The 25,172-nt window shown below is 38.7% G+C and overlaps 2 protein-coding genes and 1 non-coding gene across 5 annotated transcripts; all 3 read right to left on the bottom strand.

Annotated features, from left to right (window-relative positions):
* Positions 1-768: 768 nt before the first annotated feature.
* thap12b (THAP domain containing 12b) lies at positions 769-6,667 on the bottom strand. Its single transcript, XM_051130120.1, has 5 exons — positions 6,403-6,667; positions 5,641-5,761; positions 5,362-5,469; positions 5,215-5,251; positions 769-3,002 (listed from the first exon to the last, which is right to left on the bottom strand). The coding sequence occupies exons 1-5, from the start codon at positions 6,489-6,491 to the stop codon at positions 1,114-1,116; spliced, it is 2,244 nt and encodes a 747-aa protein (XP_050986077.1). The 5' UTR covers positions 6,492-6,667; the 3' UTR covers positions 769-1,113.
* A 2,997-nt stretch (positions 6,668-9,664) lies between these two features.
* Positions 9,665-9,736, bottom strand: trnap-cgg (transfer RNA proline (anticodon CGG)). The gene has a single exon. It is a non-coding gene; the product is annotated as a tRNA-Pro (tRNA).
* A 261-nt stretch (positions 9,737-9,997) lies between these two features.
* On the bottom strand, positions 9,998-24,558 carry dyrk1ab (dual-specificity tyrosine-(Y)-phosphorylation regulated kinase 1A, b). Of its 3 annotated transcripts, XM_051129211.1 has the most exons (12): positions 23,833-24,558; positions 19,569-19,765; positions 19,289-19,381; positions 18,895-19,083; positions 18,605-18,752; positions 18,224-18,510; positions 17,978-18,124; positions 15,437-15,577; positions 15,018-15,321; positions 14,793-14,917; positions 12,925-13,527; positions 9,998-12,811 (listed from the first exon to the last, which is right to left on the bottom strand). In XM_051129211.1, the coding sequence occupies exons 2-11, from the start codon at positions 19,686-19,688 to the stop codon at positions 12,940-12,942; spliced, it is 2,142 nt and encodes a 713-aa protein (XP_050985168.1). In that variant the 5' UTR covers positions 19,689-19,765; positions 23,833-24,558; the 3' UTR covers positions 9,998-12,811; positions 12,925-12,939. The 3 variants fall into 3 exon arrangements, with proteins under 3 accessions (XP_050985168.1, XP_050985166.1, XP_050985167.1); XM_051129209.1 differs by having other exon boundaries at positions 9,998-13,527; XM_051129210.1 differs by lacking the exon at positions 23,833-24,558 and adding an exon at positions 23,158-23,577 and having other exon boundaries at positions 9,998-13,527.
* Positions 24,559-25,172: the final 614 nt, after the last annotated feature.

Below are 25,172 nucleotides of genomic sequence, written 5' to 3' on the forward strand. Positions count from 1 at the left end.
AACAGGTGCTCAAAATTCATCAGTGTATGGCAGCCATGTTGTTTGAGATACACAAATGTTCTTACAGCCACTTGTGGCACTTTGTACCAAAAGCATGTGTACCGATTTTCCTGTCAATAGGACTAACAATTGCGTTTTTTTTTAATTGTTTTTTACCTCTGATTGCACCACCAAGTGGCCAAGCCTTGCCACTTTTCTCATGTAACCTCAGATTGAGCTCTTACATATGAGTCGTGAGTTTGGCAAAGATATCTCATTCCGTTCAAAAGTTATAGCCATTTTAGTAAAGGCAGCCCTGTCCCTTTCAAACGTTGTGGTGTCCCTTTCACGACAGAGGAATGAAAGTTCAGCTTTTTATAATATTGATAGTCACTCTCCAGAGAATCTTCCTGCACTGGTTTGGTTCCGACCAGTAAAAAAAACCTAGAACTAGTTTGCAAAAGTAGATTTTTTACAAAATGCAAAATACCCAAAAATTCCAAATGCATGCATTTTGCCCGGCGTGAGCCAAGGATTCCAACAACAGACACTTACGCCTGCAACAAACGGTTTAGGAGTTATGATCGATTTTGTACTTTTGACTGCTGTAATGCCCCCGTCAGGCCGATTGGTGTGAGCCTTGGTGATGTTGTAGATGGTGTAAGTACTACCATCCCTCCAAGTTTCAAGTCCCTACAACTTACAGTTTGGTCTGCCCAACCAGTTTTACATGGAGATTGCTGATACTTGCAGTAGTATATACCTGGGACAGTAGAAATTACATCATAATAGAAGACAGCATCAAAAAGTGCTTTCATTTTATTTACACTTTGCACCAGTTTATACAAATGCAAACTTGTCTTTAATGGTTCATCAAGTCATTTATCAGTAAGGTCAAGAAAGTCAAGCAAAAAAATGCAAGAACTTTTTGCAAATTGTAGATACTTACATGGTGAATCTTTTCAAAGGGCCTCACAAATGTAAAAATAGTACTATATTTCTCCAGAGGGGAAACCAGAATGAAAAACGAAGGGAAATTACAAAATATTATGCAAAACAGTTACACAAAATATTAACATTTCCAGCTCAAAGATTTTCGTAGTCAAAACTTGGAGAGTCTAGCCGTTTTATCTGTCAATCGCTCTCACTTTCTTCTGGGTACGTTTTTAAATAACACTGAACCATTTCTTCCAGGTCTGTCTTTATATGATAATTGATGTTCAGCACAGCCAGATTCTTACATCTTTGGTTTAATGCAGTGTCCGTGAGGTAAGCTTGTAAGCGTCTTTGGGCGGTTTCACCCTGACTCCCATCAAGCTTTAGCACAGGCAACGTGGCTAATATTTTCAAAAACGCATTAACGTTAGGAAAGAACTTCACATCGGAGTGCTGAAGGGTTTCGTGAATGTTGCACGGCAAGCTTACTTCCTTCCCTCTGTGTTTCCACTTTATCCTCCAACAATGTAGTTCAGCAGGTAACGTGTCCGGGTGGGGCAGATCTCTCCTGTAAATGTCCGCGTGGGTCTCCTCGGAGGTGTTGAACCTCATTTGGCCCATGACCGCGGGGACGAGAGACAAGCACTTGAGTGCCTTGAGATGATTCTCAGAGAAGATCTCCTTGACCTCCTGCGTGATGTACTCCATAACCGGCAGTGTAAGATACTCCTTAAAGAATGATTCTGCTTGTATTTCCATGGTCTCCACCGCCTGTTGCTTCCGAAGAAACAACCTCGGGACTTTCACCGGGACCTCCATCGCAGTCGCCAAACTGACAGCCTCTTCGAACCAGAATTCGTGGTACACTTCGAGATTGTCCGACACCTCGTGCAATGAATGCAGTACTGCTGTAAGGCTGTTGGCGGCGAAAAACACATCGATGGTTTCTCCCTGTAGGTTCTTCCCAAAGGCTCTCGTAAAAGACAAGGCGTTCTTTAAAATAACCAACGTCACGATGAACTCAAAATCCGCTAAGGCCTCAGAAATGGCGTAAGCGTCACTGGTGATTTGGTCGTTCCACTTGAGATCCTCATTGTCATGTATGCTGTCCATGCACAGCAAAAGCGGCTCCATCAAATCAACGGCCATCTCGAACACATTATGAAGATCAGTCCAGGTTGAACGTGAGCCCTCTTTGAGAAGGTTTTCTTTTTCTATGTTTTCCTGACACAGGATGGAGATAGCATTATCAAGTTCGCTCTGCAACAAAGGAGATGCTTTAAAAAAGGCATTCGTCTTCTTCAGAACAGACATCACGACTTGCACTCCAGTCAATGGCATGCCATTAGCAAGGTGAACATTGAGTGCACAGGTGGAAGTGGGTGTGATCACCGCCATGGGGTATTTCTCCTTAAGCTGGGCAGCGATGACCTTCATCTTGGTGCCAAGTATACCAGATCCCGCATGTGCTTGTCCTCTGCAGTGCTCCATACTCAAGCCCCATCCCTTCGTCAACTGAGTCTCCAATCTCTCAGCGACAGTGACCTCCTCTCCTTCAAACGAGAGAAACTCTATGAATTCCTCTCTAAGAGTGTTGGCTTGGTCTACAAAGCGCAGGAATATGGGCAGGTGCTCTCCTTCTGGAAACTCCACTAACTCCCCTGTGATGATGGAGAAGAAGCGGCATTCTCGGACTTGCTGAAGTATCTCTTCACGGACGCATCTCTCGCAGACATCCAGGAGCTGCCTCTGCTGGACGGCCGAACAATATTCCTCATTAACAGCCGCCGTCTCGAACCTCCTCCGAAGAAATTCATCACCTGCGTTGATACGGTGCTCAATTAGCGCTTGGAAGTTGCCCGTAGTTAAGAAGCGTTCCTCCTCAGAGCGCATCTCGTCTTCTCTTACATTGCAGCTGAAGGAAAAATTTTGCCTTCCTATCAAAACCATGACTTCAAAGGAAGACCTTAAGAACTCTCTGAGGTCTTTTTGCTCGGGCGTCAGCTGAGGAATGTCGTCGGCATTTTCACTGTCATCCTGAGCGTCGCAGTCTTTTTTGGAGAGCAGCTGTTCAATTGAAGACTCCACTAAAGAAACAGAGACGCGAACGTTCAAAGCAATGATCATTCAGAGCTATATTTTTAATCAGTTAACAAGAAATTATCCCATTATTTACTCACCCTCAAGCCATCCTAGGTGTATATGACTTTTTTTCTTTCAGACAAATAATATCAGAATTATATTCAAAAACTGTCCTGGTTCTTACCTTCCTGCCTTATAATGGCAGTAGGGCTGCCCTCGACTAAAGATTTTTCTGGTCAACTAGTAGTCGTTTATTTTAAGCAGTAGTTGACTATTAGTCGCACGTTTGTTAATAAACCATATGAATCATAATAAGGAGCCTTTATGTGCCTACATGGACTAATAAGCGCTCAAGCGCATGCAAAAAAAGCTTACCAGATATTATAATTATGAATGCATCAGGGAAAAACAGCAAGGAGGCTGCATTAACGTTTTAATAATTTATTGATAACTTGTGCTTTCTTTGTTTTTGGCTTAAGAGATGAAGTCGGTGATGCTGATTTGTCATCTCCGCAGTAGTGATGCACCTGTATTCATGTTTCATGCGACTGACATAATCTGAGAATATTTGTATTCTATTTGAATTGGTTAATTTAAAAGTCGACATTTCACACTCCCTAGATATATTTTTCATGTCTGTATGGCACGTTTACACATAGTTTCGAAGTTTTACATCCTGTTTGCTTTAAATATTTTACAAAAGTGCAACGTTTCGTTGTTATTGTGAGTGCACACAAATAAGCATAGAGTCTTTACACATTTGAAAGATGTATTACTGTTATCTGTATGACCAAAAATTGCACTTGCTAACCGGAGGCTTCAGTGAACACTCACACATCAGTTGTCTCTCAAAGTGAAGGCAGCAGCAGACATTGCTGAAGTTGCAATAAATCTCAATCCACTAACGACACACTGAAGTTGCAAAACACCTCAATATTATTGATGATTTCCGCGATGCGGAAAACGCGGACGGAATCACGGAATCCATTCATAAATAGAATTTACTGTATAACACGGAATATCACGGAGTTTGTCAAACTCATTTGTTTGAATGAGTTAATCAAAAGTAGGTCAGCAGTAGTACTCTTAGCCTAAATTGAGTCACGATACGGACTAGTGTCTGTAAATATTAAGACAAATATTTAAAAAAAATACCATTTAAATATGAATCCTGCATGTTCTGCGTGTCTGTGAATGTGAATGGAACAGACGCATGGTTTTGTTTATACACATACGGAAGCGCGTGATGCTGCTCGTGGTGATTTCAGCTGCTGTCTCACTAAATGATGACAAATACATAAACAACATCTCCAGATCTGCTCTGAGGGTCACTTCATGAGCATTTGACTGTTTCATATGAGTAAATCTATTATCATATCATATAATAGGCTATGCTCATGGCAACCCGTCAAAATATAAGTTCTGTTTAGCTTAAATTGTCAGAGATATTTTACTGTGGTGCAGTAGAATATACATAATACAACTACTACAACAATTATTACAATTTTGTTTAAAAGAGTAATGATCAATTTTAATAGTTTATCAAAAATAAAGAGTTTACCTCTTATTTGATTAAAAGATAAATTAAATTGTTTTATGCCTTGATTTGCACTGTACTCTAAATTAAAACTGAAATATCTAGTGTCACATAAGCACAAAATGATGACAAAATGCGGGGGTTAATAAAGGCCTTCTGAAGTGAATCGATGCGTTTGTGTAAGAGAAATATCTATATTTAATACTTAACAAACTGCAATCTCTACCTCCCGCTAATTATTATACATGAGAGAGTGGCATTCCAGCTAGTCCCTCAAGAACCTGAGTTTACAGCAGAAGAAACCCAGTCTCCTCTGACATTTTTCTTTACAAATCCTTATTTTTCACTTCTAATTTGTGAGTGGTGTTTGTTTTGTTTTTTTTGCTCTCTCCTCTGCATTTCCATGTTCATCACTTCATCACTTCTCTGACAGTTAGCGGAAGCTTTACGCTATAAAGTTTTAAATATTAATATTTTTCCTCTGGTGAAGTGCCTACAGAAGAAAGTAATATATACCTAGGATGATTTCAGAATGAGTTATTTTCATTTTTTGATGAACTATCCCTTTAAGAAATCAGTTTAATCAGTTTCAGTTGATATACAATGCTAAATGTTGCAATTGACCAACCAGAATCAAATATTCCACAGAGCTGTGTAATAATCAACTATATCTTACTTACATCGTCTTTCTTTGATTTTCCGAACCTCTTCATCTGTCTGAGGAAAACAGGAATGCAAAGTATCACTTTGGAAATACTGTGCTGATTCATAGTGTTAAATTTATTAACACATCACTAACAAAATGTAATATGATACAAGTATTCTACCAGAACTTTGATGCGTTTGCGATGTCTGCTGTGAGGATTGCCGAGGTGGCTGGTTAAATCAAAAATCGTAGGAATAGCAGTGTCCCTTAGTACTGTCCTGTAAGGGCTCTGAAAAACACAGTAACAAAATAAACCCATTCAAATATTCATAATCCTTATGGATTTTTGCAGGAAAAAAAAACTTTAACTATTTAAACATTAAGGTTCCTGCACTATGAGTAATATTAAATATTTGTAATTTTTAAAACATCAGTTAAAGTACAAATTACAGTGCATTACAGTTTTGCATATCATGGCTGGCTCAAAGTGCTTTGCACACAGTCGGTAGTGCTTGTTCAGCTGATCGGGAGTTTTCTCCTCCAGATCTGCCCGGCGACAGTTCTCCACCCACAACCTACATCTGTGCAAGGAAAGTTTTAAGAAATACACAGTGACTCATTTCTTGCATAACATTTTTGTAGAAAACACTTATTCACAAGATCAGACAAGAAAAATGAACAACAAATGAAAAACACTGAGCACTGCTGAGTTTGACATCTATACAAAAACACCTGCAACAAAACACCGCAGTATGTCACTGATATAATACACAAGTGTATTTAATATACCCTTGAGAAAATAGAAACATCTACAAGGATCTCACCTTTCTTAATATAATCAATATTAAAACAAAAAGGTTCAGATAAAGAGCAGAAGAACAGAAATACAAATCAGAGGCACACATTACACTATCTTCACTGCTACAGCTACTGAACTCATTCATTAAAAACTTTAACAAATTAACGTACATCATAAAATCTCAGTCAGTCAAACGTATAAATAGGAGAAGCCTCGTTAGTCGTACTGATACGTGTCATATTATGTTAACATGCACTAACTGCACTTGAGCTCTGAGAAATGATCAGTGATTTGCAGGTGCAACTCTTGCTTACCTTTGTCAGGAAGCGTTACTTTTATATCAGTCGTCAGATTTAATTAACCGCATTTAAACACAAAACGACAGTGATAGCATTATGAAGCTGTAAAAAAACAAAGTCATACCTCTCCGGATCCCTTGGAAACCTAAAGAAAGCTAAATCGGACTGGGTGCTTTTCCTGGTACAGTTCGGGGCGGCACAGAAATTTGGCATTGTGCATGTATGAATGTCTAATGTAAACCTTTTTAAGCTTTCTAGCCACTCTATTAGTTATGATGTCACTAATACAGTCATTGCAACATTGCAAAAATGAACAAGGCGCGCAAGTATGAAACACTAGTATTGTTGGCGTGCCAACCCACAATGCAGTTCGTTTCGATCCCACAATGCACCAGCCATACTGAAACCAGGAGCAGTAGCGATTAACGAATCGTTCTTTTGAGTCGGATCTTTTGAATGAGTCGGTCGAACCTGTTCACAAAAGCGGAATCGTTTCAAACTGTTCTCGAAAACCGCTCACTTGTTTTAATTATATCAAGCATGCTGTGCTATGCAAGCATATATTGTGAAGTTAAACACATATGCTCGCTAATATTAGATTTGTAGGGTCTTTTACATTTTTTTATTTATTTTGAGTTGAAATCTCCCCCAAAATATAAATAAATATAATACAAATAAAACTATTGCATATAAATCTTTCCCATGTTCTGTCTGTTTGTTTTGTCTGAAACAAATAATGACTCTTGTAGATTAATTTTTAAGTTTATTATATAATGCGTTAAATCATCTATCAGTTCAAAACTCTTTTAATCAGATGTGAACATAAAATGTCAGACTATCACATTGACATATTTCCACATATAAATGACTCTACATAAGTTATGTTTATTTATATAGCGCTTCATAGCAATAGTTATATAATATTAATAATAATAGCTAATAACCCTGGTGAAAAAAACAGCATATGCTGGTTAGGTAGGTTTTGATGCTGGTTTATGCTGGTCCTTAACCTGGTCATGTTGCTGGTCAAGGACCAGCATGAACCAGCAAAGGACCAGCTTAAACCAGCACCAAAACATACCTAACCAGCATCCCAGCATCAAAACATACCTACCAGCATATGCTGTTTTTTTCACCAGGGAATGCACAAAGCCATCAGTGAATTCACTATTTACAGTTTTTCTCAGTCGCTTTGGTGCATTTCTCACAACACTATTTACATTTGCACAACATTTACTTCAACCTCCACAACATTTAGTCATTTGTGCACATCATAGTAGCAGTTTCTCATTCCTTCCAACAAATTGCAAATGCTTTTGGACATGCATCAATTGCTTTCATACAACTCTCTGCTGTTTTATAACATTATCATTTGCTTATGTCATGTCAGTCAAAATTAACTAAACTTGTGAATGCTGAATAGTCATTCCATATAAAACTAATAGTCCTCATTTCATTGCTTGAGTCATTACATACAAAAATGTTGAACTAGTTGTCAAAATCTGTCAAGCAAATTTTATAAAAAATTTTAAATCTTTTTTTTCCTGAAAATGTCTTCTAAATTGAACAATTTCTGCAAATGTGCATGAATGATTTACATACCTATATGTTGTAGGTTCAGTTCCAATATGTACTGCAATATTGTTTACAATTGTGCACAGCTCTACCCAAAGGGAGTTTATGTTTGTTGTAAATAAGGGTGTATTTATTCGTTTGCACAATGCTTTGAATAAATTAGAATTGCAAAGAGCATATGAAGTAAAAATGTGAAACATACATATTCAGTGTCTTGTACTCAGATACCTCACTAAATACAGTAATGTCTAGCTTTACTGTAGTTTTCAAATGGCTGTGCAAATAGTATATAGTGCTGTCTTGAGCATTTTCAGGAAGTGTCACCAAAATCTGACTTTTTTGCATAGGAAAAAATTTACAGAGTAAACTGTCATAATGAAAACATGACAAAGCCATTTGACTATCTTGTTCATAAACAATGGTGTCAGGACTTTTCATCTTGATGACACTGACACTTTCATTGACATGAATACTTGCTTTTGAGGAATGAGCTATCCATTTTGAGCAAGTGACACGCTTTTGCAGGTTATCAACTAGGTTTTGCAGTTTGTACTAATTGTTTTGAGAAATGCATTAACTGTTGTGCAAATGTAAATAGTGTTGTGAGAAATGCACCAAAGCGACTGAGAAAAACTGTAATCAAAGTTAGCTGGACACCAGAGCCGAAGTCATTCACAATGGCAATGAACTGACACCTGACTGGATTCTTTCCCTTCCCGCTCATTAAAGGTTTGAGTCCTGTAGATGGCAGCAAAGACCAGACAACTTTAAACTCCTTATTCACAAAGTCACAAAGTTCAGCGTTCAGCACAAGTTTGTTTGAATATTTTATGGCACCAGATATGTTGGCCTACAACTTGGGTGTCTCTGCGCAGGATTCAGTGGTGATTTATGTTTTTTTGTTTTTTTTTGGTCTCCAAGTTTATTTTCTCCCCAAATTATCCTACATTGTATCTACATTTGGCAAGTAACAGGATGTTACTGTTATGAAATTGTGTTAGTGTTAATATCCCTGGTGAAAAAAACAGCATATGCTGGTAGGTATGTTTTGATGCTTAAGCTGGTCCTAAAATGGTTCATGCTGGTCCTTGACCAGCAACATGACCAGCATAAACCAGCAAAAGGACCAGCTTAAACCAGCATCAAAACCTACCTAACCAGCTTTCCAGCATCAAACTTACCTACCAGCACATGCTGGTTTTTCACCAGGGATATGCTGTTTTTGTCACCAGGGATGTTATACATTAGTACAAATATGCAAAATTTTATTAGAGGTAGCCTACTCAGCCTAGCCACAACGCTAAATCTAATTCAAGATTAATCACTGGTCTCCAAAACAACAATGTAGCATATGTATTAAACATCACTGTTAGAACTGAAATACACCAGTTTTGTTTAAAATGAGTGGTCGACTGGCTCTTTAAATACGCCAGGGTGTGATTTCATAACTTCGTCATGACGTAAAGAATCACTGAATTCACTGAACCGATTCTTTGAAACGAAGTGTTCGAAAGAACCGATTCCAGATTCCAATTCTTAACAATCTCTAAGAATAAAAAAATAGTTAAACAGCTATATAACACGTGTAGAGACGTTAAAATATACGACCATATTAAATGCTAAAATCACGGTTATCGAGTACAAGAAAGGATCCCTGCAACAGAGTCAAACTACAGAAGAGAACCACTGCTCAATTCTTGCATAACAAATACATTTTTATACACGTCTTTGCATATATTGTATTCAGAAACCAGCACGAGATATTCACTTCGATAGCGTTTAACTTTTTTAAATGATTTCAAGAAAAATGTGGGCTCGTCCGGGATTTGAACCCGGGACCTCTCGCACCCGAAGCGAGAATCATACCCCTAGACCAACGAGCCGCGCATCATAAGGTGGAAATACCGCCTCATAAACAATGTAACCGAATAGTTTGCGTTCATGTTGTCGCTATTTTGTACTAAACTTATTTTTATGAAACTTTCATTCACTTGTGTGTATTGTTCGATTATCTACAAAAACAAAAAAACACATTTAACACATTCGTTGTGAGAACTACTTGTACAGACAGTCCTGTAAATTACACCGATGTAGTGTTGAAGCAACAAGCCAGGTTGTAAATAAAGAAAAAAGCCAAGAGCGCGTCAATTAAGTTATTTTTTATATATCATACATAAGACTGTTTGAATATAATACAAAGGGCATTTTCATATACACAGCAAAGTCTTGACTAGATCTTACAATCTGTGGACACTTATCCTTTCCCCATGCTGTTCAATTATATAGTGCATGTTGCATGAAAAGGGTCAAGAAAATCTGAAAAGAACAAAATAGGCAGAAAAAATGTTGACTTAAAATCCATGATCTTGTGTATCAGTGACATTTACCTAAAATGCATTTAAGGGGGAGAAACAGACCTAGCAAACCATGAGCATTAGAAAAAGTGTGGACATACATGCGTCATATACCCTGTGAAAAGATTCTTTCGGTACAAGTTATAAGCCCTACCTTTAATGTTGTCCTGTTGATGTCACTAAAAGCAATTTTGGTCCAATGACCGAGTAAGGGTTAAAAAACAAAAAACAAAAAACAAAACAGGTAAACAAACACATGGCAATGTAATTGACATACCAGCAGGAGCAATGTAGTGAGTTCTATACTTCCTTTATTTAAAAAAATATAAATATATACATAAATTCTATTTCAACTATTAAAAAGGGGCTGCATTTCATGAAAACTGCACTAAATCAGGTCTCATTTAGTAACAGCTGAAACAGGCGCACTCTTTAAAAGTTTCTGTAATTTTTTAGATTTCGATTTTTGGAATGTTTGTGTCAACGTCAGCAAACTGCACTCGAATGTTTTTATATATGTATATCTATATATAAAAGAACATTTTGAAATCAAGCTAACATTCAGGTAAACCTTTTTTTTTTTTCCCGATTACCACTAGCCGTTGTGAGATTTGTAAATACACCAAACATGATTCTGGCTGAAGGTGATGTCTTTGCGAAAGGAAAAAACTGCAAATGCTTTCTGGCAGGATAGTGTCCCCCTGTCTGTAAAGAACTGCTAGGTCGAAACAGGGTTCCTTAGAAGAATTGAGACCTAAAGTGAGATGCTAGGTGGTGGTGGGGGGGCTCACAAGCTCGGGTGTAAAAACCAGAGTGAGCATAGCTATCCTTAACGTGACTATAAACACTTCTCCTCTTCAGAACGACATGCATGTGCCCAGTGTTTGTGTGGCAACCTCTGGTTTCCCTTTGAATAGCACGTCTGAGGCAAGCATCCGACCAGTCGCTTGATAACAAATTCGACTCGGACTCAGAGGTCACAGTAGCTACAGTAGACTGCCTGAATAAATAAATTTAAGTAGCCACTTAGATTTAAAAAGGTAGAAATTAGCATGTTCATCAAATTAGGTATAAAAGGCAGCATCACTGACTGATAGACCAGGTAAATACAAAACAAAACACTTTTCTCTCCTCAGAATAATTTGTGATCTCTCAGCTACTCTGTAGCCTGCAGAGTAAGCGTCAGTGTCCCTTCCCTCCCCTCGACAGGAAAAACAAATGGAAAAAAGGTAACAAATCGGGGAGGTTTATCCATATATTAAACCAATTTCAGTATTCCGTTAACATTAAAACATGAAGTTCAGCAAAAGTTCCAGTTTGAGAGAGAGTATACAGACTAAAATGGACTTTGATGAACCTTGGGCTGAAGTGGTGAACTGCTACATTATTTCTTACAGACACCTAGTGCTATAAAAAACAACTGCTTTGGTATATCAAAACAAAAAGAGAGAGAGAGAAAGCAAGAAAGACGGTAATAAAGAAGAAAAAGTAACTTGTGTAAAATTCACAGCATAATTCAAGAGGAGAAAAAAGGCAGTCACATAAATCTCATTACATTTCTTCTGTGTTCAACACAAAGAGGCCAATTTACGCAGATGTTTTTCCAACGGGAACCACATGCTTGACGGGAAAGAAGACGAGAAAGAAAAAAAACAAGCCAATTAATGGGAATGAATACCTTTTCTATGTGAAATCCCACTTCGGCAATTTTAGGAAGTCATGTTAGGGACGTTTGAGCAAGACCCTGCAATTTGGAGTCCCTTAAATGAGAAATCTTTGCTAAATAAAGGCCTCTGGATAAGCATTCTCTCATTCACCTTCCCTAACCAATTAAGGACTCTTTAAATGTTAAAAATAGAGGACAGCAATCATCTCTATTTAATGATAAAGTCCAGCTCCTTTTCAGTCAAGGTCCAAAAGTCATAAGGCCAAAGGGTTCTCGACAACAGCCCCAGATCCGTCCCCCTCGTCGCTCCTCAGCGCTGTACGTAGTCGAAGCCGTCCGGTCTGGAGGACTCCAGGCCTGAAGAGTACTGCACCTGCCTGTCCTAACACCAGCTAGGCCAGCGCTCGCCACCGGAGCTCCGCAGCCATGTGCCCCCCCTCGAAGAGTTACACGATACCGACAACACGAAATATCACTGCAAGTACTGCTTCCTTGACACGCTACAGGTTTAAACACACAGCTCTGTAGAGAAGTTTCACTTAAAGGGTAAATAAAAGAACGACCAGCCAAATTATAATGTCCAATGTTTCACTTGTTTGAACCAAACAAATGTTTTGCATTGCTTTACATATAAAAAGCTGTACGACAGCTCACAGCTCTGAAATGCTCACTGGATTGAACGAAAAAAAGGGACAAATAAAAACAAACCTCCTAGTTTCCAATGTAACAGATGGTAAGTACTGTAGATGGCAGATGGGCGTCTCAGTTTCACCATGGTTATTTGCAGTATTGTTAACTTATCTAGAATCGACAACGTAAAGTGATGGAAATACATATATACTTTTTTTTTTTGTTTTTTTGTTTTTAAATACTCTTCAATTTGTAGCGGTTCAGTGATATCTCCCCTCAGAAGTGAGCAGCTTTTATTCTCTATGCACCTTTTGAAAAAAACAGGAGAAAATGAAAACACCACTGTAAAAAAGGGCAAAAACAAAACGAAACCAAATTTTAAAAAAATAAACAAAAACTAAATTCACACAGAAAAACAAACCCATTTCAGCTAAAGTCACGAGCTGGCCATCGAGCTCTGCTGAACGCAGACTCCAGTCATCGGAGAATCTTCCCTATCAATGCCTTGTCTCATGCCCAGGTGTCCCTCTGCTATAAAGTGACCAGTTCCTGTGTTTGTGGCGACAGGGAACGTGGGATGTCCAGCCATACCAGTCTCTTGGCGAGGATTCGAGAAGGCACCCAAACCCATACTCATACTCATACTTCCATTTTGGCTAAAGTCCAGGGTGTTGGCAGGAAGCTGGCGGAGCTGGTAAGCCTGGTTGCCTTGGTTTCCTGTGGAAGAGGAAGATGTGGAGGAAGAGGATGCCGAGGAAGACAGGGATGTCATGGACAGATGACCGTGCACCACCTCCATGGAATCCTGGGTGGAGGCGCTGTTGGTGGGCGAGTTGTAGAGTCGCGGCCGTGGTCGCGTTGCTATGACCTGTCCGTGGTGGTGATGGTGGTGATGGGGGTGCAATGCCTTGGGATGCTGGGGGGGCACATGGAAAGTGGTTTCCTGGACTGGATGAGTCTCTACAGTAACAGGTTCTGGTCCTACGATTCCAGGCCATACTACTGGTGGATAAGGCTGTCTCGCCTGCACAAACAAGGAAAAACAATGTCAGAGGCGAATTCATAAACTCAACTGTCACCTCTCTCTCTCTCTCTCGCTCTTGATCGACTAGTTAATTCAAGCTAAATGTTATAATCAATTAATTCAAATAAACGTGATCTTACTGCACTATTTCATCTCCTTCTGATCTGAAGCAGTCAGAATGCTAAGCTAACAATCCGTAACAATGCGTCAGGTGGTTCTTACCTTCACGTCGTACATTAAAATTGTTCAATGTACAGCTAGCCTAACTGTGCCCTTACGTATTCACTCTTTAGCAAAAGTTTTTATGGCAATATTTAAATGACACCCTGGTCATTCTTGGTGTACCCACAATAGTCCCACACTATCGATGGAAATAAAGCTTTGTAAAGTGTAGCGGAGCCTTTTTGATTAATTAACCGTGATGTTTTAAAGCGCAGTTAATCGTGAAAAAGGTAATCGCTGCATCCCTATCCCTATAACAGATTAGGCGAATTAAATGCAATATTTGTCAAATACACAGACGTTTCAGAAACGTTTTCATGAGAAACAGAAACACTTCACCATCTGTTCAAGAATAAAGTTCAACATAAACATATACTATCTGAACAGTAATAAAGTGGGGGTATATATGCTTTTATCAGTGTTTTATGATAAACGTGACTCAATATAACATTGCGCTTTTACAGCTCTAAAAACACAGGTTTGGGGCATTATTGGAATTGAAAATGTTCAAATAAATCCGAAACACATGATCGTTGTCACGTGGGGAATCTGGTCATGAAACAGCTGTGTCGTCAAAGGTCTTGCAGCCGCTCTGGAGAAGCTGCGACCGACTGAGTCACCTGTCTGCTCTCGGAGTGCTATCGCGGTACTTTGATGCCACACGTGACAGTCATGTGGCATCGGCACCATCTCAAGACGGACAAAATTTCTAAGCAGCATGCACTGCTTCAAGTCAGATTTTAAACGATCTGATGGTGTTTATGCTACAAAAATGGTAAAAAGATGTGCAATGGAATTTGGAATGTAGGATGATTTTAAAGTTGGAGTCGAAAATGAGATGGGAGCTTTTCGACATTCCCTAACTGTACTGACCCGGATTACAGACTACGCATGCGCATCGCAGAGCTAGACAAGACATTTATTTTCCTCAAATAAATAATTTCTTTACAACTTAAGAAAGGCATGAACATCTTAGATGACAATGGGGTGAGTACATTATGTGTATATTTTTGTACTTGACAAGATTAACAAGATGAGCTCACCTGAGGGCAAAGGTTGTCACAGTCTATGGCTGGCATGGCTGTGCCGAAATGCCCGCCGCTGTGCCGATGGTGGTGAGTCGGATCAGATCTTGCTCTGCCACTGGTGCTTGTTCCAGATGATCCTCCTGAAGCAGAGCAAATGAACTGCGTTAAGCTTTACCCAGAAACACTACTATCAAGCCAGATACATTCAAGAGACCAGAAGAGACTCAATTGTAGTCGAACCTGAGCTTGAGGATGTACTAGAAGTGGTCCCTGATGACTGCGACTGCTCAAGTGCAGGACTTGTTGACACACTACTGCTTGTATTGGTTCCTTCATCCGTTGTCTTCTTGAAGAAACTGTGCTGGAGGGCATAGTAGGGCTGAATTCGCGTCTTGGGGTCGTAGTCCAGCATTCTGAGAATGAGGTCCTTGAACTTCAAGTAGTCAGCTACTGCGTGGCCGGATTCTCCCGCCCGACGACCGCCTGGTCCACCACATTCCACTCCCAAGATGGCATGGAGCTTTCGAGATGCCGGAGGTTTGTACTGCTCACACAAAAGCAGAAAGACATTTTAGCAACAATAAGCATTCCAACAAACGCTGCACGAAGACAAAAGTCACACGATAATAATTCAACTTCAAAATATCAGTTACACATACCCTTTTTCCATCTTTGGTCTTCTTAATACTCCATGTCCCATCTGACAACTTCTCAAAGAACTTCCTGGCTTTTGGTGCTAGGTCCATAATGTGATTGGGTGGGATCCCAAGTACTTCAACAATTTTGTTCATTTGGTCCACCTGATGGGGTTCCATTCAAAGAATACGTTTGTTTAATCAGACAGTTTTTCACTATAAAGCATTCCCCTGCCATTATATTAGGGGGGCAGCCCGCCCCCCTTGAAGGTCAAGTAACTTTATTTTCTATATAGCACCAGATCACAACAGATGTCATTTAAGGTTACCTTTCCTATAGAACAGGGGTCGGTTGCACCAGCTAGACATAAAAAAGCTGGGTGTAAGCACTACATAGGGCTTTGCAAAGTCCAACTTTACGATAAATATTTACACCTGTTGCACCAGTTATAGGTGCAACTATGCCCGGCGTAGACGATGCGCGTACGCGCCAACACATTCTCCCACAGAGATAGCTGAGATGACATCCACGCTGCAATGGCTACAACCACTAATATAAAACTGAACTGCTCAAGACATCATAAGTGAAGCCCCCGCAAAATAATTTCATTAACTAAATATTTCCTAACAAGTCCACGTTCTCCCTGCACATTCCCATGACATATTTCTTCAGACTAACACTAAAAATAAAGGCGACAGGTTAAGTAAAATATAATGAATGTAATACAATGCTTCTTTCTAGATTTAGATCTAGTCAAATTAGCTGACTTTCGAGTTTGTGTACAATGAATGTCTTTCCTGAGGTAAATGTGAATTTACATGACAATTGTGTATTTTAGCCTACTGACGTCTTTCTGTGGCTGAAAAACCACATTTATAAATTGTATTTTGTGATAGAACTGACAGAATTTGAAAGCTGATACGTTATTTCTGATTAAAAAGTAAGCACAAAACTATTATTGGATGGCAGGAACACTGCAAATTATGAGAAGAATTAAAGTACTTCCAAGCATTTATACTGTCCCAGCAAGATGTAGAATAGAAATATTAAGGGAATAATTTAAGACAGTTATATACCGTTATCAGCATGGTAAAATAGATTCGTCTCTCGTTGTCTCTGAGAGAATTTGTCCCGTTAATGCAGTGTTAGCCGTAGTTTTTTTTTTCTTTTACTTTTTTTCTTTTTTTCATTTACTTTCCATAAATGTTACAGTTGGCGTCTGCAATAATTAATTAAAAATGAATCATGTCCGTGCAAATCATGACTTTTCACTTTACCCCTACCTTTGACTAGGCATAAGATTTAGTCTCAGATATAGCACTATGCCGAGATGGTGCAACAGGTATAAATTCTACGCACGATTTAAAAGTGCATTTTACGTCCAGCCTAGTCTTACATCCAGGGGGAACGTCTAACTGGTGCAACCGGCCCCAGGTCTATACCTTATTCTTTTATTAAATAAACGAAATAGCCTTATGTTATTTATCTTATTTACACAACGGCATGTCATTTCTTACGTGGTCACATGTCTTCAATTTCTCCTCTGCTAAAACAGGGGATTGCATAAGTCCATTCATAAAAATGGATTTACTCTATAGCACTGGATGCCCCAGAATTCGTCAATTCGTGGTTATTTTTGGCCTCTGCGTCTCATTACATGACGACATGAACTTAATCTCCGGAACTGCTGCTATTGTCACTTCAAGTAGATTTTACCATTTCATTTGAGAAAATAGCATCATATCAGTGTATACACACAAAAACTAATCGGCAACCTGTCAAATTAAAAGTATGGTTTAACATAATAACAGTAACAGAAATGTATTAGTCCTGTATTACTTTTGTACAGTATAATGTAGGTCGGGGTGCTCAACCCTGTTCCTGGAGATATACCTTCCTGCAGAGCTCAGCTCCAAACCTGATCAAACACAACTGAACCAACTAATTAGGAGCTGAAAGAGCACTTGATAATTACAGAAGTGTGTTTGATCAGGGTTGGAACTAAACTCTGCAGGAAGGTACATCTCCAGGAACAGGGTTGGGCACCCCTGATGTAGGTGTTTCAATATTCCTATTTCTGGCAAATTTAAATAAAACAATTAAATGCAGAAATTATAACAATAACAGAAATAACAAAAAAAAAACTGTTTGTTTGGCAACAAATAAAGGGTTTAATTTTCATTTAATTGAAAATAAATAAATGTTTAATGCCTATATTTGATTATCAGAACAATTAAAACAAGAATTTCTAAAAAAATTTTCAAAATGTTGAAATTATTATTTTTTTTTTTTCACTAAAACAAATGTTTTTGTAATTACACAGAGAGTAATGTATTGAGAAAAAAAAAACCCACCCCCCTAAAACTGGAATCCTGCTATAACACTGCTATAACATTCAGTTTTAATCATGTAAAATCCTGTATTCTGTTCACACATTAAACAATAATTTAGGTGATTCATTCCCACAACTAAATGTAGTTTAAAGACACAGAAAACATAATAAAAGTACATTAGTTATAATAATTATAATAATAATAATAATAATAACACAAACAGCTCATTACCTCATTGGCTCCACTAAACAGAGGTTCTCCTGTATGCATTTCCACCAGAATACATCCCAGAGACCACATATCTATGGCCAGGTCGTATGGCATTCCCAATAACACTTCAGGGGAGCGGTAGAATCGACTCTGGATGTACTGATATATCTGATAGAGGAGGAGGAATAAGTAATCAATTACCTTAAACATACTGGGGACAATCTTCACACTTTCCACACATACTATAAAAAGGGCGATTCACAATACCCTTTGTCCCAGTTGGCAGGAGCTCCCAAAGTCCACTATTTTGATGGCACTTCTCTTGGGGTTACACAGCAGGATGTTCTCTGGCTTTAGGTCACAGTGGATGATGCTGAGCTCAGGTGTAGCGAGAAACAGTAGCGCTGTACACAACTGCTGGGCAAACTTCCGTGTCAGATTCAAAGAGACACCTCTGAAGTTCGTATTCCGTAACAAGTCATACAGGTTGTATGACAACATTTCAAATACTAAGCAAAGATGATTCCGGAACATGAAGTGCCGTTTCAAGTGTACTGAGAAAATAAAAAAGTAACAAAATACATTTAGCTTTTGATATTTAAAATTGAAGAAACACACTTTGAAAAAAGAATTGAACAGATTCCTTACCTATATAGTATTTCATCTCTGTGTCATGTTTGTTCATGAGCTCGAGAAGCCGTACTTCAATTTGAGCTTGATTCAGAAAGGCCTTCTTGTTCTTGATAATCTTAATTGCTACCCACTCTTGCTCAGCTCGGTCGTAAGCTTTTACAACCTAAAAAAAAAAAAAAGGAGGGTCAATACTTTTAACTTTTGTTTGCTTGTATATTGAAATCATTTAGCTTCTATTTTGTTAGAGCAAAGGCTGACAAATCCTTTTCCAAAATAAGCTATTAAAGTCACTCAAAACAGCACACCTGTCCAAATGACCCTTTTCCAATTAAAGAGTCAATTTCATAGCGGTCCATCCATTTTTCCCCATTCTTGACAATGTAGTCGTAGTTCTCATCGTCGTAGCCATCGTTGAAGACTTTCCTTTCTTTCTTGTGGCTGGAGTCCTCACCTTGACCCTGTTGATGCCGTCGTTTCTTTTTTGCATAATACACCTGTACGAAAGAGAGCAAGCATTTCTCACATATTAGTCTCAAAACAAAATCCTTGAGCACTGTTGTGCTCATATCTTCATAACTTTACTAGTGTTAAAAAAAAACTAGTGCGACTACTTATGATCTGGTATCATAATGTTGTTCTTTACTATTTTTTAGCTTTATTTTATGCTGTACAACTGCAAGGAAAATGAAGAAGCATTACCTCATTGATGTGTTTGTAGGTTTTGATCAGGTCTATGGAGAGCTTCCTCAAAGGAGCTAAAGTGGGGTCACGAAAGCACTGGGGCATGTGCCTCTGCAATAAAAGAAGGTGGCAACACGTGGATTTAATAGTTGACATTTCTAATTTTTTTTAACAAATCCAGTAATCCAAAGGCAAAATGACAAGTAAGAGAAAGAATTCATTTTATAACTGAGCACACTTCGTGTTTATTCACAATGCAAAAAACTAAGTGCATAAACAGGAGCGGAGCATCCAGTACCTGGCTGGCAGTGAGTGCTTGTGTCTGATCACTGTATGGCAGTACAGTGACAGACTGGTCTGTACTCTGCTGGTGACAGTCACTGTACTGCTGGTGCGAATGAGGCATGGGAGCAGCCATCTGAAGACCAGCAGCATGGAAAGAAAGAGAGGGTGCAAGCCGGACAGACGAGGGTTTGCATGCTGAGGTCTCTCCCCCTAGAGGAAATTTAAGCTAAATTAGTGCGTGTTAGAAAAAAATTCTCCTCGCTCCCTGTGATCCTTTGAACCGCAAACCTCTTTCAGGTTATTAAGACTATCCTTTTCTCTCTGTTTTAGAAGAGCAAAACTATCTTTGAGATTTTTATGTAACAAAAATGAAGCATAGACTTGTAGCACTAGAACTAAAGCACAATAGGATAGAAAGCGAATATATACTTATGTACAAAAATCTATAAATTTATGAATCTTGTTTCTCAGAATATAGCAAAACATCACTGTAGGAGTGATGCCAGAAAAATAAATTCACTAACAATTAAAGCATAGCAATTAAAATGCATAAAGATCATTTAATGTAACTGTACAGAAATGGAACAGGAAAAAAAAACCCACAGTTCTCTTCTCAATTTCTAAATAAAAAGAGAAAAGACTACAGTGCAGATTTTATGTCAAGTACAAAAATTTTTGGTCAGAAATCTGTCCTTTTTTAGCTGTAAATTGTGATAATTATAAGGAGCTTGCTCATATATCAGCATCTCTTGCCAGGCAACACAATGCACCACAGCCACACAGAATCCCACCACTATTCAGAATCCCAGCAACAGCACCTAATTAGCATAGCCTATCACCAAGAAGATACAGTGTGATTTGGCAAGCCCATCAATGTTCAAGCCAATCACAGAAGAGTATGCAAATAGCCTACTTTTGTTGCCAGGGCAGAGCTGCTCCCATTTTCCAATAAGAAAACAAGAAATAAACAAGAAATAAAATTGAACTTTGGCACACTTAGATGAAGCATCCACCACATTGGAGCCTGACAGCAAAATAGCAGCTCAGACCCCACTCATGGTGTAGGAGCGGAGAATGATTCAGCTGACCTAACTAAGGCAGGGCAAAGAATTCATGTGATCTACAAAATATCAGAGGATGGAAACACTTCTACAGCCTCAAACTAAACCATTTCAAAGGATATTCAAGTCAAAAGCCTATGAAATAAAGAAGCATATTTTGTACATTAATTTACCAACATAAACATTTTAAATTAATTATATCTTTTTTTTTAAAAAGTACAATAAAATATTGAATTGCTGTATTTTTTTAATCTGTTTGACATATTTCTCAATATAGGCTTGATGATTCATGTTGTCAAGGACTGCGTGCAGTTCATCAAGAGAAAAACTGATGTATGTCACAGTGCAAACAGAAACAACATTACACTCTGCACCACACAAGATCCTTTTGCTGCATATCTAGTTGTGTTTCTATGTTATTTATAAGCAGCCTTTATAACTTAAAGAAGAAATACAAATTTATAGGCCTGTATTAAAAATTATAAAGTTGATAAAATATGTAAACAAGGCTTTGCTAATGTAAATATTAAATATGACCCTCAATATTCTGCATGTCACTCAAATTTTACAACTGCTACTTAGATTAGCATTTTATTTCTGAATCTTATTAAACTACAAAAAAATAAACAAGAAATATAATACATTAGTGTTTCTGTTTACTGATCCGATTGTGTTTCATAGGATCAAATCAAGTAAAGAAATAGTATTAATATATACATAAGACATTTGTTTTTAACAACCTAAAACAACACTAGCAAAAACTTGTGATATGTGTTTTGTAATAACCAAATAATAATAACCTGACATTTAATTCATCCTTTAAAACATTTTATACCATGCCATGTCCGGTTATTGTCAGGCCATGTAAACATCATGACCCATGACTATTTTACAGTGAGGGACTGTGATCATTAAATGACTAAACACGTTGAACGCACATGCAACAAGAACAATTATGGTTTCCATAAACATTTTCCAATCTATAATAAAGCTCTGTAACAACATCTCCGCTCCTTACTTATAGTGTAATAGTGGGTCAGCTCCCTGTAATTTATGGCTTTCAAGATGGCCAGTGACACCTTCTCAAACTGCAAAGTTAAAATGTGTTACATGCCCCAGAAATTATTCCACTTATTTGGTGTGGAGCACAATAACAAAAAGTAGGTACAGCAAACAGAGACAAACTTCACCCAAGTTATGACTAACCCACAAAAAAAGAAAACAACTTGTTGGTTTTTTGCTACCTGCTAGATATTCCACTTCAAACTAATGCCAAAGTGACAAAACGGTCAGCCATGCTAACCAATGTTTAACTTCAGCCATCATTTTTAACCATCATACCACCACAGGGATCAATAGAGTGAGATGTGCAGTTTCTGCTTCAAAACAAGAGCAGATGCAAACAGCTAACCTGGACGCATAATTTCCAGTACAATTAAATTTCATCTTAATTAGTTGTAAAATGTTTGATTCACTTGAAACAAGTGTTAACTAACTTATCGCCGCACTTCAAAGTTAGAATCCTACATGAATGAAAGGTCTGCAAATAAACAAACTAAATTAAATAATAGTAACCTATTTAGAGAAATTACAACTCATCTCAATATCGAGCATGCAGTTCATGTATTCGCATGCAACAATTTTTTGTTTAAAACGTGGATAACATTCAATTCCTATTTCTACAAGTAAGCCTAAGTTCTCACAACTCCTATAGAACTTTGTCTAATTTAAACAAACATACTTAAGTGTTCAAAAAGTAAAATCTCCCCAGGTTACAGAAACTTGTAATTAATCTAAATGTTCTGAACAGCTAATAAAGAAATGACACTACAGCAGATAAGCTGGATTTCAGCACCACTGAAACTCCAAAACAACATCAATGAGATGGAAAGAAAAGGGATGTTGGACTGCAGATGAAATGTAAAGAAAAAACAAGTGCAAGCGACAGTACAGATCTTGGTCCTTTTATGCATGTAGGCCTATCCCTGCATATCCAGGTAAATGCATGCAACTTATTCTTATAGTGTGAGCAAAATAAGGTTTGTGCAAAACAATGAATAAACTCCATCACAAAAGGCCCTGTTAGACTAGGAACACTGTCAGTCACACATTTAGACCGCTGTGGGAGGAAGTGATAGACAAAAAAGACGCTATCTGACACTGATCTACCTGTGAACTTTCAGAATAAAGTTTACCTCAGGGAAACAGAAAGCAACAAACCATGACCATGAATTCTCTGTGCAAATGCATCCATATCTGTATCAGTTGCACTTTTATTAAGTGTATAACAATACCAAAGCTGAACCTTCAGGTGACACTGAGGGGGGATCTTACAACCCGTCCTGTATTTACCTGGTCAGAGACCATTATTCATCTGGAATAGACGAAAGCATCCTTCTGAAAGATTAACAAATACAAATCTGAGCAGCGAGCCATCAATTCCTTCACATTAACTATAGATAACTTGATTAAAACCCTTGAACACTGAGCAAACTAACCAGAGTTAAGCTGAGTGATAGTGACAGGTAAAGCGGACCTTACCTCTCTAGCTGGCTTAGCCATTCATCGGGCTCGATCGGACTCGTTTAACATCTCCATCGTCACGCTAAAGTCTAAACCCGTACTACATGACTGAGCAATGTTTGCTGGATAACTATGGTTAGGCATCACATCGCTGGCTAATGTCAGCCCCCTTCCCCCGACAGGAAACCAGCCTGATGGCTAACTGACAACACGCTAGTCATGGGGCTTCATCATCATCATCATCACCACCACCACCACCAGCGTTAGCAGCCAAACACTCCCATCAGACTGATGTGATGATACAATTCTGTAATCACCAGCTGGCACTTTCTGCTGATGTATAAAATCGTTAGGCTGAGCAAACCCCACATATACACACATTTGCTCCGGCAGGCTGACCTAGCGAAGCTACACGGGGTTACCTGTTAAACCACTAACAGGCTGTGTTGAAACCTGTGCAAACGCTCGCTAGTGGGGCTTGGGGAGTGTAAAAGCAAATGCTGATGATCGGATAAGCTATCTGGTGCGTGAACAAAGATCGCTAACTAACGTGAGGAAAGTTATTAATCGGCTAGCCACCTAGGCCAAATCAACCTAGCCTGTAACGTTAGCTTCTACCAAACAAGCGGTTTGTAAACAAACCTACAACGGTCGTACGATTCACTTAGAGCTCTACAAATGTCAAATACTCACCTTTGATGGTGTGATCTTCATTTAAAGTCCCAGATCCAGTAAAGTGAGGCGACTGATCCAGTTTCTCTACGCTGCTTCCGATGAGACACCCCTAATGTATTGAGCCAGACGGGGCTAAATGCCTTCCTATTTCGATTGACAGGTAAAACAGCGTCTTTCTGATGCGTTTTTGCCCGTGGCAGACCTCATTTGTGTATTAAACATGGTTTACAAGTGGTAAAGTGAAGGCTAGCGGCTAGTTAGCGCTCTTTCTCAGTGACTTTAACGAACGCAGCTAACCAGCTAGCGCTCGGAAACGCACATTCAAGATTATTCGCTTCTGTAGAGGTGGAGATGCAAATTAATTGTCTTCAAAAGCAAAATCGGTCGCAGAAAACCAACGGCGTGCGGATGCGATAGAAAGAGCTGCGTGAAAAGGTGAACAAAAACCGTTAAGCTTTTCTGTCAGTTTTCACAAAATGGCGCGCGTTCCAAACCTGCGCAGCGGACCGGCCCGGCGGACCCGAGACACGGACTACTAGCCCACTAAATATATTCCTGACATTCCGATTCTTTGTCCCGGTGTCGTTTTCAGTCCGACGCGGTTGGCGAAGCCTTTCCAAAACTGTCACTGTTAGGAGCGCGTGACTGCATTATTCCGGCGGGAAGCGAAAACATTTGAAAGATTAAAAAAGCAACTGACAAAATGGCGACAGCCTGGTCTGTTGCTATGGCAACTGTCAATCAAGCAGCCGAGTACCCGGATGTTCAAATGACGATTCGTAGGGGGAAACAGTAAAGGTTGCCTCACGCCGTGTGTCAGTCAACTAAAACTGTCACGGAAACTTTACACAGACAATCATTTAATCATTTCGCAAATTATTTAACTAACACCGTGCTGCTTTTTTATTTTGCATATTACTGACAGCTTATGCATAGTTTGTTTACAATGAGCTACATTATGCAAAATGCTATGCTTACACAATATTATTGCATAAACACATTTGTCTGAGGTGAAACAATGTATGTGCTAAGTAAAAACGTATGACAAATGATACAAGGTTTAAAATAAGTAACTTTTCGAAACATCGGAGGACATTGCAAGTTTATTATGATATGTTGTGTTCGGTCTCATCTGGCTGTATGATGTTGAAAGTTTATTAAAACTTTATGTAGGCCTACAATCTTACAATCTAAGATTTAGCAGAGTTTCTCAGGTCTGTGTGATTTATTATATGATTAGTTACTGCTTATCAGGCTTATCCTTTTACAGCCAAATGACTGTCAGAAAAAAACTAAATGGATTGTGATATTAATGTAATATTGATGTTGGTTTTGTTTTTATCAAACCTGTGTAACAG

The sequence above is a fragment of the Labeo rohita genome, chromosome 15 (assembly GCF_022985175.1).
Source record: "Labeo rohita strain BAU-BD-2019 chromosome 15, IGBB_LRoh.1.0, whole genome shotgun sequence".
In the NCBI taxonomy this organism is placed as follows: domain Eukaryota; kingdom Metazoa; phylum Chordata; class Actinopteri; order Cypriniformes; family Cyprinidae; genus Labeo; species Labeo rohita.